The sequence below is a fragment of the Coturnix japonica genome, chromosome Z (assembly GCF_001577835.2).
Source record: "Coturnix japonica isolate 7356 chromosome Z, Coturnix japonica 2.1, whole genome shotgun sequence".
NCBI classification, from domain to species: domain Eukaryota; kingdom Metazoa; phylum Chordata; class Aves; order Galliformes; family Phasianidae; genus Coturnix; species Coturnix japonica.
The window spans coordinates 18,190,086-18,204,939 of record NC_029547.1 but is presented as its reverse complement, the minus strand read 5'-3'; the positions used below and the strand labels follow the sequence as shown (position 1 = coordinate 18,204,939).

Genomic DNA, 14,854 nt, shown 5'->3' with positions numbered 1-14,854 from the left:
AGGGAAGAGTGACTTTTTGCTAGAAAAAAATTTGAAACAAATTTGATCATTTTGTGTATCTGAATGAATTAGTTCAGATTGTTTATTTCTCTGCCAGTGGAAAGGCTATTACTCTGTCAGTAATATAAATAATATCATCTTACACATACGACTACAGACCTTGTTATCATCCCAAGGAGTACAACATAAGCTGAGCTTTTAATAGCTTTCTCATTCACTACAGGAAACAGCTACTTAGTCAGGTCTCAACCGTATATAAAGCACAGTCAAGTCTTTCGCAGGGATGTTGTAAGATAATTATACTTCTTTAATGGCAACAACATTTTCAAAAACATACTTTAGTACAGAAAAGGAGAAATCACAATAATGTATAAGGAGTGGTTTTATAATTATAAATTATAATTATTCTCAGCTTGGTGTGAACACTTGTGTGGGAATTGAGCAACCAGTGTATATTCCTGGATCAGTTACTTATGTCAAATAGGAGGGGACAAAATCTCTATTGCATTAAGGTTTTAAACTACAAACAATATTGGCAGAATATATACACCTTGTCCCCATGTAAAACATGCAAAGAATCATCATTTACGTACTGTTTTCTTTAATCTATGAAGATACTGGATGTTTGAAGATCATTCCCAAGACTTTTTCCTCAGATTCTTGGAATTCAAGAACTGGAAAATAGTGGAGCTGTTTTTCTGCATGGAAAACCTTTTTTCAAGATGGACACATGGCTTGATCAGAATGATTTAAATTGATAGTAGAAATCTCACAAGATAAACAGCTGTTGATGAAACTATTTATAGGGTGGTGGGGTGGTGAATGTTGAGCATTGGTGGATCAGTCAAATTTAGTATTAAATTCAGAAAGGTGGGTTTTCTGAACTAGAGAGAAGGTGTGTGACTTCCTTACACTTTCAAGAAATTCCAGTGGAGATCTTGGAGCTGAAAAGCCTTTCTCTCTCTCTGGAAACACAGATGATTTTAAAATTGTAAATAAAGATTTCAGCATAAGGGAATCTTAATCTATTTTTCATTAAGATTTCCCATTTCTAAGCTGCCTTTTTATTGCATGTGACAAATCTAGACCTGTCTGCCTTGTAGAACACTGACCACTGTTACTGTGTAGTAGACATTTTCCATCTCTCTGTGATATTTCTTGTTTCTTATACATGCTCTCCAAGCAGAGTAAAATTATTTGACTTCATTTGTAAATTAGTTGAGAGAAAACCAAAAAGTGCAACTACATTGCTCCCACATCCACTTTGGCTTTCAGCTCCAGACTAGGCATGCCACTTACTTCTGTGTGTAGTTACATGCAAAAATATTCCTAATATTCTTTGTAGCTGCTGTAGCTGAGGCTCTTTGCAGGTAAGCCCATGGTACTCAATCTGCCCTGTTCTCTTCATATCACCTGGTCTGCCCGGAGAAAGGATGTAAATACCTCTTGTCTGCACCAAGTAGGAAGTGTCCCAAAACATCTATTTTTACCAAAGTGAAGCCAGGTTGCCATGCTACAGTCGAAACAAAGAGTAATTAGTAATACATTGAAAAGATACAAGAAAAGAAATCATACAAAGGGGAGTCCTTGCTGCTATCTCACTTTCCTGATTCTTATCTTTTACTTCCTATTTCTGGCTTTTTATTCTGGACTTTGCAGCTCTGCTTCCTTTTGGTGTTTCCCTTTGAATCTTAGCTTGTCGTACTGCATTGTGCTTATTGCTTTTAGTAAAGGAAGCCTAGGAAAAGGTTGGATCATTCAGGAATGCACAGGAATATATTTTTAGTTTAGGGACTGCCTTCTGGAAATCAGCAACAAGGATCACGTGTTAAACCTTTTCCAGTGTTTAAGGAGGTACAATGCTTCCTGTTTAACGCAACTTACATGTTCAAAAGACTGGATGACTGTAGTATTCAAAGTACTTAAGTTAGAGTTGAAGAGGTTGACATTCTGCCTACAGAATAAATTGAGCTAAGCTTTGGAGTATTGCCCATGTGGTTAGATTGCTCCTGTGCATCAGCCACATCCATGCACCACCAAGTGTGTTGTTTCATGGTGATCTTCAACAGATTTGTTAAACCTTTCCAAGGGCACAAATACAAACTCTAGGCTCCCAAGCAAATTCGGAAGTGGATTCTTTGCAAACAAAGTAGAAAAACTGTACTCTGAAGTACTTGTTTGGAACTGCAGTTCATTGCTCACTGATGCTGAAGCAGTGGTTACTTAGTTCTCTGCAAACACCGTATTACATGGTGATGTAATTATGATGTAAATTGGCACCAATTTGTGCTGTAAATTTGAAAAATTTTTAGCACGGATATGATCTGATCCAGAAAATCTTCCAGTTTTGAAGTATATTTATTCTGCAAGTTAAATAATGGTGTCAAATATTCTGCTGTTGATAGCTAGGGAAGCTTCATTAATTCCCATTGCAGCAGTTTTCAAGGGAGGGCTTTACAGGCTCAAGCTTTTCGTTGGAAAGAAATGCTTAATGGATTCAACAGGTAAAACAACAAAGGAACATTAAAACCAGAGGGAGCAAGCACTGGATTTATTTCACCACTTGGTCAGTGGACAGTGTTGGAGATCATTATTTCCTCCATGACACTCATGTATACTCCAGACCTCTATCTGCTCGTATTGTTTTCTTCCATTACGTGTATATTTTGATCCATTGTAATAATTTACTTTGGCTTCTACCTCCAAGCACAGAATAGAGTTTCCATTTTATTCCAAATAATATTGGCTTGTTGCTAGGGAAGCGTGCTGATTTCTTTTACAATTTCTTTTCCTCACCACATCTGTGTGTAATTTTTTTCTTTATCATCTCCCTAGGACATTTTCCCTGTGAGAAACCCAAACGCAAAATGGTGCCCTTTCAGATCTTGTTTGGTGTTTCACATGAAGACTGCCTCTTAAATTTATTTATGTAAAAGGATTTTACCATCTTGTGTTCACTATCAGGCATAAATGCCTATGTTCAAGTGCGGATGGGTCTGCACACTCCTCTGTTATCCATTAATGAGCAAGCAGAAGTGAATTTAAGGGCAGATGCAAATTAACTTAGGAGGGTGACTGGGTGGAGAGTCTTCCTGCTCTTCATTGCTCCAAACCTGTAGGATTTAGTGCACAGAGGATGTGTCCTGCTCTCTGGGCTTACTTTACCAAGCAAAGTAAGCTAGGGGACTGATATGGCAAATGCTCTGCTTTGGCTGAGCTGTGGCTGTGATGGGGTCAGGAACAACACAGCCCTTTCTGATCTATCTGCCCCTTACACTTCTGCTCCTCCTCAGACTCAGCTACAACCTCGCTTCCATGCTTGTAGTGTTTCCAGAGGATAGATGCACAGGATTTTATGTATTACGGTCACCTGCTACTACTCATCACTTCATGGCTGCAAATAAAACATAGTTTATGTGGAATGCCATCTTTAATGTTTCAGTTTTTATAGTATAAACTCATTGCTTGTGATCCTGCCTTACATGTGGAAACAGTTACAAGCTAGTGCATGCATGCCTCTGCCTGCCAGCTGCAGTGTTTAGCAGTAATGTATTTTGTGTGATTATATACTACTAAGATGGATATAGTTATTGCAAATGTTTACCATAATGTAGACCCTTACTGATGTGTTAAATCTCCTACTTCCCCCTCCACACCTCCCCTCCTTTTCCTTCCCCCCTCACTTCTTATCCCATCCCATCCCATCCCATCCATCCCATCCCATCCCATCCCATCCATCCCATCCATCCCATCCCATCCATCCCATCCCATCCCATCCCATCCCATCCCATCCCATCCATCCCATCCCATCCTATCCTATCCCACCCTACCCTACCCCACCCAACCCTACTCAACACTATCCCATCCCATCCTGGCTTTTATAACCATGTACACCAGAAGAAAATTCTTTCAAATGCAACATAAAGCATGTTGTCCTTTTCGTCCTCTCCATAAGAAAGAAGTGTTAAGCATTTTGTTTTGAACCTGTCAGTGCACATTTGCATTCATCAGGAGAAGACTTTCCTTATCAGCTGTGTTTCCAGCATATTTCCAGACCTCTCTTCTATTTGGCAAACTCCTGGCAGCATCCCCAGCCCAAGCGGGATGCAGGACTCCCAAATGGTGCGCTGGTCACATACAAGTTTATGTTGACTCCCTTCCCACTAACTTCAGTGGCAGCAACTTTTGCTGTTCTTGGTTTTATTTATGATCAGGCTTATTTCATTTTTCCTTTCCTGCAGATCTTTATTTCTCTGGAGCAGAAATTTCCATCTCTCTAGTGGCTCATCTGTCTCACTGAACTTGTAGCTTGTTTGCTGTTTCTTGTCAAGGCTTTGGCACTGTGAATAGAGTCTAAGAGGGATGGGGGGAAAGCTGAGGCTTATTTTCTGTTTATTTACCCTGTTTTCACTCAGGAACATCACCGGGGTGTCCCACAGGTCTAAGTCACTGGAGGTGACATGGTATTTTTCCCTCTGATCTGCACTGGAGCTGTGGACCAGTGCTGGCAGAGGATGGAGGATCCCGCTTGGTCTGTGAGTTAGGGACATCTCATTTTCCGCAGTTTCCTGCAGAATAGCCCACAGAATGCTGTTTTCATTCTGGCCTTATTCTAGCAATACCCTCTGAGTAGGATTTTTAGCTCAGCGCCACTTAAATACCAATTATAAAGTACTATTTCAAGCAGGCAGGAAAAATATCACTGAAATATCTGAGCTCGGACCCTAACTGCCATGATCTCATTTTGCACTTTACAACAACTGTCCACCTCCCCTCAAAGGCAGAGTGCAGATTTTTCTGCCCAAAATCACCGTGGATGTGGGACAGCCACCATGCTCTCCCTGGCTCCCTGTGTGCATGGGGCAGAGTGGTGCTGCCAGCAGCTGTTGGCCTGAAGGAAGGTATGCATCCTTCTTGTTTCTTTTTCTTTTCTATTTTTTTCTTTCAGTTGTGTGGTGTTTTGTTTTTTTTTCTTTTTCTTTCTTTTTTTTTTTTTTTTTTTTCCTTTTGGCAGTCGTCCTTGAGCATTTGAGACGGATGTGAGAGTTTTCAGTCCTCATGCAAAACAACCAACTAAACATAACAGATTACATCAGCTCAGGCTTTTCAATTCCTGGATGGCAGTAGAGTGCTAATCCAACCTTCATCCTGGATTTCATAAACTGAAACAAGGGAGGCTGGCAGGAGCAGCACTGCCGGATTGAGGAAGCTGACGACGGTGCAGCATGTGGGCAACACGCTGTATAAAGCTCATAAACTTGTAGGCTGATGTGTGCAGCTACTGCTTTGGATTCTGTGCCGCTGCTTCCCTCTGCACCAGACGCCGGGCTGAACACTGCAACCTGCTCCCTGGGACCGAGCGTTGACCCCTGCGAGACATGAAGGGCTTCCTGTTGCTCACACTCCTCCTAATGCCTGCACATGCTGGAGCTGCTTGGAGTGCGAAATATGCGGTCGATTGCCCCGAGCCTTGTGACAGTAATGCATGCAAAAGCACCTTGCGCTGTAAGCGGACGGTGCTGGACGACTGCGGCTGCTGCCGGGTGTGTGCAGCAGTGCTGGGCGAGACGTGCTATCGCACGGTCTCGGGTATGGATGGTGTCAAGTGTGGCCCGGGGCTGAAGTGCCAGTTTTACACTGAGGAGGATGACTTTGGTGATGAATTTGGTATCTGCAAAGGTAATGACCTGCGCATTGCATGCACCCACTGTGGTGATTTGACAGCAGCCTATGTGTAGCCTCCTGCTTGGAAGGTTAAAAGGAGATTTTTCCAACTCATCTCTTAGCCAAGAGGAAAGTGGGAGATACCTGCCTTTATCAGAAGGTGTTACATGTAGGAGGGGCCAGGCTTACTGATGGGAGAGCGTTGTTTGGGATCAGGGACATCTGTGAGGAAGGAATATAGGTTGTGTGAAGAGATGATAAGATTTGTGGTTCAGACTTTGGCGACTCAGGAGCTGTCCTGACCCCTCTGCTGAGCTGCATGGTGACTTTGTGTGGCATGCAAAGACTTTAATCCTGTGTATCCAACCTTGCCGGAGAACATTGTGTCTTATTCATTCCTGCCTGTGAGGTGTTCAGCTGCTCTGGGGATGTGGTCAGGGCAGACAGAGCCCTGTGGCAAGAGATGGGGAGTGGGAGGGTGTGGGCTCTGTCTGCCTGCAGCTGCTGCCAGGCAGGCTGCACCTCTCATCAGCTCGGCAAAATCCAGCTGAGTGCATCGTTGCTTCATGCAAAAAATGAGAGTCTTCTGAAGGAGATAAGGAATTAGGTTGATGAGAGGTTGGAGAAAGCTTTTAAAATAAATCATTAATAATAATGCTTTACAAAGCATGAAAGCAATGAGTTTTCCTGCATTTGTGTGCCACTTCAGTGAGTAGATACAGATATGCCTCTGAATAACTTCCTTAAACACACAGGCATCGTGGCAGTTAAATGGTAGGAGTATTAATAATCATAGTGAAAGGCATGACTGAGGACCAGGCACTGCAAAAATCATTCAGGCTGACTTACACAGAGCATGCATTTATTTACACGGGGATGTGAAAGTGAATGCATGTGCATATTTGAAGGTGAAATTCAAAACTCATTTTGTTTCTAACGGGTAGAATTTGCATGTAAGTGCCATGTTTTTGGTGTGCCCACCAAAATTACTTTCATGAGATAGCTGACTGATCTTCACTTTACTAAAAGTATTGTAGTGCATGGTACCATAATCTCAAATTGTTCTAACAGCTATTTGAACTGTTCTTTACTGTCCTCAAATGAATATCTTTCAATGGCACACTTAAAAATGGAAAAAGAAATTCTGAGGGAGATGAGATCTCAATCTTTGAAGCAGAATTTTGGAGGCAGTGTTGAAAATACAAAGTAAATCTGACAAACAAAAGAAAATACTCTCAATAAATGCCTAACTGGAGCTGAAGTTGTAAATCAGTATTTAAGACTTGTATTGCCCATAGGTACATTTGCACTTAATATTACAGGGCTCATTTCTAATTTCATTTTTAATCTCTGCTCAGAGACAGCACAGTCTCTTTCTGCACTTACGTGAATGCCATCAGTGTAGGGACAAGTATTCTTAACTTAGGTATCCATTTACAGCTATTTTAGCAGATTACCTACTAATTTCAATGACTTCTGCAGTAATTCTTGGAGTCAGGGAGGCTGGATTCTCTCTAATATCTTGTGACCAATTTATTGTTAGATAGTGGACAAAAAGCCTGAACTCTCTGTTCTTCAGTGTCTGAGTTCTGGGATGGGTAGAACATGCACAGTGTGTTTCAGAGCAGCTCTCTGAGTATTGATTCATGTTCTTTGTGGTTCTTATCTTAAAAGTGCTGTAAGGGTTTCCATATTCTTATCAGCAGCAATGTCATTATTATTCAAAGCAGTCCATGAAGACTGGTGCTCTACACTTTTATTACTAAGATACCTTTCTGTCACAGTGAGAATCTACTCTTGCTTCCCTTAAATCACTGCAAGCTATCTGGTAATATATGCAGGAGCAGGTCCCTGCCAGACACAACTTACAAACTGAAAAATTGACTAAAATCTCCCATTTTTGTCAGACCTTAAGAGCATCATCAGTGCCAGGGTTATTGCATAGTCCCTTGGATTTGGGCTAATTTCCATTCCCTTGTGCCCAGCTTTGGGTCCCAGCTTTCTGAGCTGAGTAACTGAGCACTCACAACATACGGATTAAGGCTTCATGGGATGTGTGCTGTCAGCCCTGCTCATCCTTCAGGGAGGACTGTGCACACACAAACTGTTTACTTCTTACAAGGCTTAGATTTTGTTTTATGTGGACAAACAGCAAACCAAAGACTGTACGTGAAAGAAGGTGTATGAACACTTGGTGAGATGCTCCAAGCTGATGATTCACTGTGTGATGCTCAGCAGGGAATGCCCAGCAGAGAACTGGTTGGATCTCCAGTGCTTATTGGAAAAGTGCCCAGCAGGTACATGGAGAACTGTAAAATGTTGGCTTCATTTTGGCACATTTTCCTGATTTTTCATATACACCAGGCTGTATAGAAAAACCAAATATTCGCATTGGTTCAAGAGAAGACTGGTCAGAGAAGGATAAACCTGTTGTGGGATGCTAAATGTGCAGAAACCAGGTCTGGCTTGGAAGGTCCTAGTGCTCAAAATGGGGTAGAACAGAAGAACATGACAGGGAGGTATTATAAGAGCTAATTGTGGCCATTGCCCTTCTGTGGGGGTGTTGGAGAGGGGCTGTGGGAGCCTGGGCTATCTGTGTCTTTGGTCCCATCTGTTTCAAGGGCTAGAATGGGAAACACTCTGGGTCTCAGCTCCTGGGTTGGAAAAGATAGTCTGAACATGTAGACCTTTTTTCTGGCGCACTGCACATGTCCCTTAGGTTCACCTCTTGCTAGAGCATTCGGGGATGGCATGTTTGTGCTGGAGTTTCTGTGTTGTTATCTCTTGAACTCTGGTCCTGCAAAGATATGAACAGCAACACAGAGGATGACAAGGACTGTGACAGCAGGTCTCACAACTCTGGGAAAACATGCACTGTAGCAAAGTCACATCATGCAACCCCCTGTCATGCAATTTGTGTCCATCCCAGGATGGGGCAAATCCTCTGCACCTGATTGCTATTTGTCATATGCAGGCAGACCACTCTCTGGGAGCTCTTTGCATGTATACTGGGATGTTCCCAGGAGTGCTCCCCATGTCTGGGGATGTGAGGACATGCTGCCACCCTGGAGAGCTCCCTGTGGCCTCCTGCACCCCAAGCAAGTCTGCAAATCTTCCAGACCAGGTGATCTTATACCCCAGAAGAGAACTCAAAAGCTTTCTGAAGTATTCTTTTCTAAATGCAGTGTTAAACCTCTAAGGACAGCCTTGATTACTGCATATTCATGTGTACAAATTGCCTTCTATTTGCATTTTAAAAACTACAGTGAAGACTAGCACATTGTAAACAAGCTACAGGAAAAGAAATGATGTATATAATGTGCATAAGGAAAGGAAAATCTGTGATTGTTAAAACTTGAAGATACTTGTATCAAATGGTCAGCATCCCCATATGCCGTCATTAGGCTTAGTTGGCTGCCTCTAAAAGGTTTTCCACTTCTAACGACATAGTCAGGACAACCATTGAGGGCACTGGTAGCTCACCTCGATCACTGAAGAATACTTTGTTATATTGCTTTTTATTTCAGAGTGTCCCTACGGTACCTACGGCATGGAGTGCAGGAAAACTTGCAACTGTCCATCTGGCATCTGTGACAGAGTCACTGGGAAGTGTCTGAAGTTCCCGTTTTTTCAGCTGTCTGCTTCAAAGCCTCCAAATCGACGAAAAATAATTTCTCACACAGGTAAGACCTGCTGGGGCTGCTGAGTTCAGCAGAAATCTTCTTGCACATGATCTACTGGCATGCTCTGTGCGCTCTGCATGAGCGGTTGTACTTTGGTGGAGCTGTGCAAAGAGCTAACAGCAGAAGGCTTCCCCTGATCAGCAGTTCCTTTAACAGAAGGCAAGGAATTAGGTGAGCAGTAACACATGGTAAAAACAGTCAGCATTCCTAACATGCAAAAAATTCTGTGCAGCTGTTGAGTGCACTAAGAGTGCAGTGTCACCTGTGCAATGGGAGGATACACACGGACTTGCACCAGCCAGCTCAGATGAAGTCCAAACAGGATTTTGTTATATTACATTGCCACTGTCAGCTAATATATGGTAAAATTAAAATATTTTTTCCCCTTGAAGACAGAGCATTCTACATTTCTAGATGTCAATGGCCTGTTTAACGAAATGCTTTAGTTTAGTTATTAATCACAGTACCTCTGGAATAAGTTCTGATGTTTAGGATTGTGTCTGAAACTTGTAGCTGATCTTTCCAGACTTATATTTTTATTTGGAAATAAAACAACAACAACAACAAAAAAGGGAACATATGGAAAACTGAAATATTTGAGGAGGGAGGAAGTGAAAGCTGCATTTTTTAAAGCTGGCATTAACTTTTCATGCCATTTTGTTTATTTTTTTGATGATACTGAGGTATACCTAACCAAACAATACTTACCTTAAACACAAGTACCAGTCAAAATGAATGCCAGTGCAAAGATTTTAAATAAATATCAGAGTTTCAATTCTAAACCAACTGGTGGCTTCTCTGGGATTTCACCCCAAACGCTTTCAATTTCATTTCTCCTTAAACAGCAGTTTTCTTGCCTAGTTTTGATTTTTCTTTTGCTATTTTTAACTATCCAGAGCTTTTAGCATTGATACCTGTCATGTTTCTTCCACTCCCTGTTTAGAAAAGCTTAGACAGTAACAAACTGCTTGACCTTATGCCTGTACTATATTTACAGTGATTATTCAGAACACTCTGCAAGATGGATCAGTCCTAATCCTGTCTGATTTTCCTTTGTGATTTTGTTCTTTCACCTTTTCAGTTTTTTTGGTGTTTTTGGTGGTGTTTTTTTTGTTGTTTGTTTGTTTTTTGTTTTTTTTTTTAAATGATGGGTGAGGGTGAGGGGGTGACACACTAAAACATCATTAAGAAAATATTCCTTTCTTTTTACTTTAATTAGTTTATTTTTCAGATGCATTCCAGATATCATACTCACGTTATATTCCAGAGCTTCCTTTTTCATTAGTGCCTCCAGGCCTTTTCCCTCACTTTTGTCCCAAACGTTCTGCACCCTCAGTGCATAATGTTTTATCACAGCCAGGATGAAATTCTTACCCCATGGAAACAAGTGGGACTTTTTTACCCACACAAATGTTACTCTGACATAGAGCCCTCAAAAGTGGGATGGATGTAGATCAGGTGCTCTGCACATAGGATGATCACACAAGGTTTAATTTAGCACTGGTATTCAGAGGTGGCTGTATAATTCAGAGCAGAACCTTGGTTAATTAAAACAACTGTGGATGCTTCTGTATTTTAATTGGGTGTTTCTGGCCCATGTATTCCATGAAGGCATTATGCCTACATTTACCCTGAGGACTTTAAGGCTTCCAGAGCGTGTTTCTGCGTATCACAGTGTGGTTGCCTTCCCCATCAAACAGTAGGGTAGTGGCTGCCATGCATTGCCCTGGGCCAGCAATCCTTGCAAGCAACCTCAGCTGCAGCTCAGGAATCAGCATGAGCCAGGAAACACTTCCAGTAGGCAAACTGGATATATTTTACCTTTTTTTTTTTTTTCTTTTTTACTTTTTGTTGTTTTTTTGTACAAGAGCCTAATGGCATGCACTGAGTTGTTGCATGCCAGCTGGCCTTGTCTGAGCGTAGCTCAGGTTCCATGTCATGTTTGAGCATTACAGTGAGAGCTGGAAACCAAACTCATATCACCTGCATTTGCTTAGACTATTAGAAGGCACATCTGTCTTATTCCACAATCTGGCAGAAATTCTGTGACCAGATAACTGGCAGCATTCAGCTGAATTCCTGCAAAAACTATTGTCAGCTGAGACTTTTCTGAAATGCTCCTAAAACCAGAGATGTTGCTGTAGGAAACTATTCTAATCATCTAATTTCCATGAAATCTACTTTATTACTCTGTTTTCAGATAACGACATGGCATCAGGGGATGGCAACTCTGTAAAAGAGGAATTTGTTAAGGAGAAAGCAATTCGCACCCCGGTGATGAAGTGGCTAAATCCTCGCTGATATTTACTTGTGCTAATAAGACTTTGAAAAGAACACATTTCTTACAGATTATTGAATATGCAACAACACACTTTAAGAACAAACTAAATCTATAGCATATGAAAATGTAACCTCTGCAGGCCAATTGTGATTCTGTTTTTCATGAGAAAAATGTTTACTTAAAAATAGACTGTACAGTGTATATGATTTTTGATATTTGTTTTGATAAGTATTTGAAGAAAGAAACATTGGGGATCTCTGAATGTATAGTAATATTGAAAAAAGAGCACAATTCATTTAAATAATATCAAAAGCCCATTTTTGCAGCCTCAGTCCAGGAAAGCTCTCACTGAATTCTGTTGACCGTTTGGGTGAATGAAACCATGGGTGTGGAGCCAAGGTAATAAAAATGGATGTCAACAAATCCCAGGATAGAAAGAAATGCCCCTGAGTCACACTGACAGAATAATAACAACAGAGGAGGAGCTCAGTGGTGTGAATTAAATAAACCAGTGTTAGTCACTGATAATTTTCTGCTTCTTGGAAGTCTGGTGACAATTACTTGGAGATAAATATGCCTTTTTTCAGGGAGAAAACACATTTAAATCTATACATCATGAAGAACTTTGCTTAAACACTGCAGGCATATACAATATTAAGGTGGACTTCTGAAATTCAATTCTGTAGAAAGAAAAGCATACTCAGTAAATTATACTGATATACAGAGAAGAATCAGACAAGAAAGAATTTGCTTGGCATTATTTAAATGTGTATGCTTCTATAAAACAGCTGTTTTGGTGCTGTTAGAGCAATGCCTCAGTTTTCTGGGGAAGAGCAAGCCCAAGGTCACAGGGCAGCAAATGGACTTTCATTCTCCCCATCCTCATTATGGGCTGCTGCTCAGCTGCCACTCTACTGTAGCTCATCCAATCAGATATAGGGAAAACTTGAACTCTCAGTTAAGTGAGAGGGCAGCTACAGCTCATAGAGTTCCAGGTGACCCTGCTGGAGCAGGAGTTGGTCCAGGCAACCTCCAGAGGTCCCTTTCAACCTCAGCCATTCTGGGATTCTGTGATAGTTTGATTTCCAGTCCTTCAACTCTTACATGCATGAGCAAGCATCCCCATTTTAGTCAGTATAATTTATATATGTCAGTGTGTTTGGGAACTGGCAGCATCCATCCTTCAATCCAAACTGGACTATGTATTTGTAGCACAAAATGCCACATGAAGATAGGTTTTCTAATATGTTTGGAAATGACTGGGTCTTGAGATAAAGGAAGTGAAAGTAGAGTAACAGAATGAACCTGTGATACATGAGATCCGAATTGTCTCCTAAGACAGAAAACTCTCAATGGAAATGCACTTTGAATTGAATTGCATATTCACTTTGAAAAAAATATGAGCTTTGACAGTGACTTCAGTGAAAGAAGGAGCACAGATTACCACTGCCAAGGTATTGAGAAGGGTCTGAAAATTTACCTTATAACTACCACCAAGAGAAACTCTGAAGCCTTTAAGAAGTCCAGACCTTGATCCAAAGCCAGATTCAGTGAAAGCAGGTTGCTTACCTGGGAGGGAAACGCTGAGTCACACTGTGTCAGAGCAAAAGGACGGTGTCCGCCAGGGACTTCAAACGTCAATATGGCAGCATGGGTCCATGATAATCCAGGAAGTACAAATCTCAAACTAGCAGATACCACATTTTAACCTGTACTGGATGTCTAGAACTGAGAGGGAGAAGTTCTGTTGTGGGATATTTATGGGAAAATGCATTCATACTCAACTATTGATATCAAAAGCCATTTTCTGACAGCTTCAGTGAGAGCAGAATCCAATCCATGCTCTTTCAGCAGACTGAATTGCTTTATTTAAAGAATGTAGTAAATATTTGCATATGTTATTGTTGTTTTACAAGTGTCATAAATGATGTTCTTGAATGTAAATCAGATAAGCTGGTTGATTTTAAAAAGTATGTGTTATTATTGTTCAATAAAAAACACCTGAAAGCATCACCGTTGTGTTTATCCATTAACAGTAATACTGCTGGTGACTGCATAGCCTGTACCTACAGACTAGGTACAGTTTTCTTCCTAAATCCGTAGAAACGATTTCACAATGTCTGTATCCACTTGGTAAATTTGCTAGGGACTTTTCTTTGCTGAAGCCGAGAGCTAAGGAATGGCCTGTGTCCAGAGTGACTTTGTGCCCAAGTGGCTTGTGTCCTTGCCTTCCCACCATCTTCACCTTCACAACTAGGCGGCTGGGCCCAGGTTGTCTCCTGGGGAAAGTCCCTCCCTGACTTACCCCTGAGCACAGAACAGAACGTGCCTGGGAGACCTCTCGATGGCCAGGAATTTGATTTGCCAAATGGTTATGGCCTGTGGATTCACAGGAGGCTAATAAAAGGTGAATGGAGAAGAAGGAGTGGGACATCTGCAGACCTCTTTGGTATGTTTTCTTCTGCTTTCCATCCAATTTACAAAATGCTTTTGCACTTCCTCAGCTACCCTGGTCACCGAACCATAGAATCACAAGGCTGGAAAGGACCTGCAAGATCACCTAGTCCACCCGTCCTCCCATTACCATTGCTACCACTGTGACTGGTGATTACGGTGATAGACTGCTCCACAAAGAATAGGTTCCAACATGAAATTATGATGGAAGAAAAGTCATTCATCATTCTTTCAGACATCGATCTATTGTTACTAGTGCAATAGGATTACACTGATAAAGGAAATAATACAAATGATGAAAGGATTATTATGGGAACAAAGGCTCTTAACCTTCCTCTGTATTTTCCAGCCTCTCCTCTCACATATGTTCCTGCTTCACATTACACTCTCTAGGTCTCTTTCCTGACATTTTGAGGTGTGGCATTTCATAGACTTCTCTTATTTTCTTTACCTAACCCTGCATCTTTCATTCTTTTTCAGATGATCATTCCTTCCATCATAATCCTGAATTTAGATATAGACGTTCTCCTTCCTGGGGTAGATGCATAAGATGGATAATCGCACAATGTTCTTGGGTCATATAGATTATAGATTTGTTTTTAGTGAGACCTTATTTCCAATAACAGCATGTTTGGAAAATAGCTCTCATTTCAAATAATTTTCCCAACATATTTTCCCAACTATTGAAGAGTAAATGGGAAACACATGCAATATGCCTTACTTTATATTTGATGTGCAGATCCAGTGATAAGGACTAGGTTGCAACACTCTG

The 14,854-nt window shown here is 41.2% G+C and overlaps 1 protein-coding gene across 1 annotated transcript; it reads left to right on the top strand.

The window, feature by feature from the left end:
- Positions 1–5,092: 5,092 nt before the first annotated feature.
- On the top strand, positions 5,093–13,641 carry ESM1 (endothelial cell specific molecule 1). The gene is made up of 3 exons (XM_015848746.2): positions 5,093–5,679; positions 9,192–9,347; positions 11,548–13,641. The coding sequence occupies exons 1-3, from the start codon at positions 5,379–5,381 to the stop codon at positions 11,646–11,648; spliced, it is 558 nt and encodes a 185-aa protein (XP_015704232.1). The 5' UTR covers positions 5,093–5,378; the 3' UTR covers positions 11,649–13,641.
- The last annotated feature ends 1,213 nt before the right edge of the window (positions 13,642–14,854 follow it).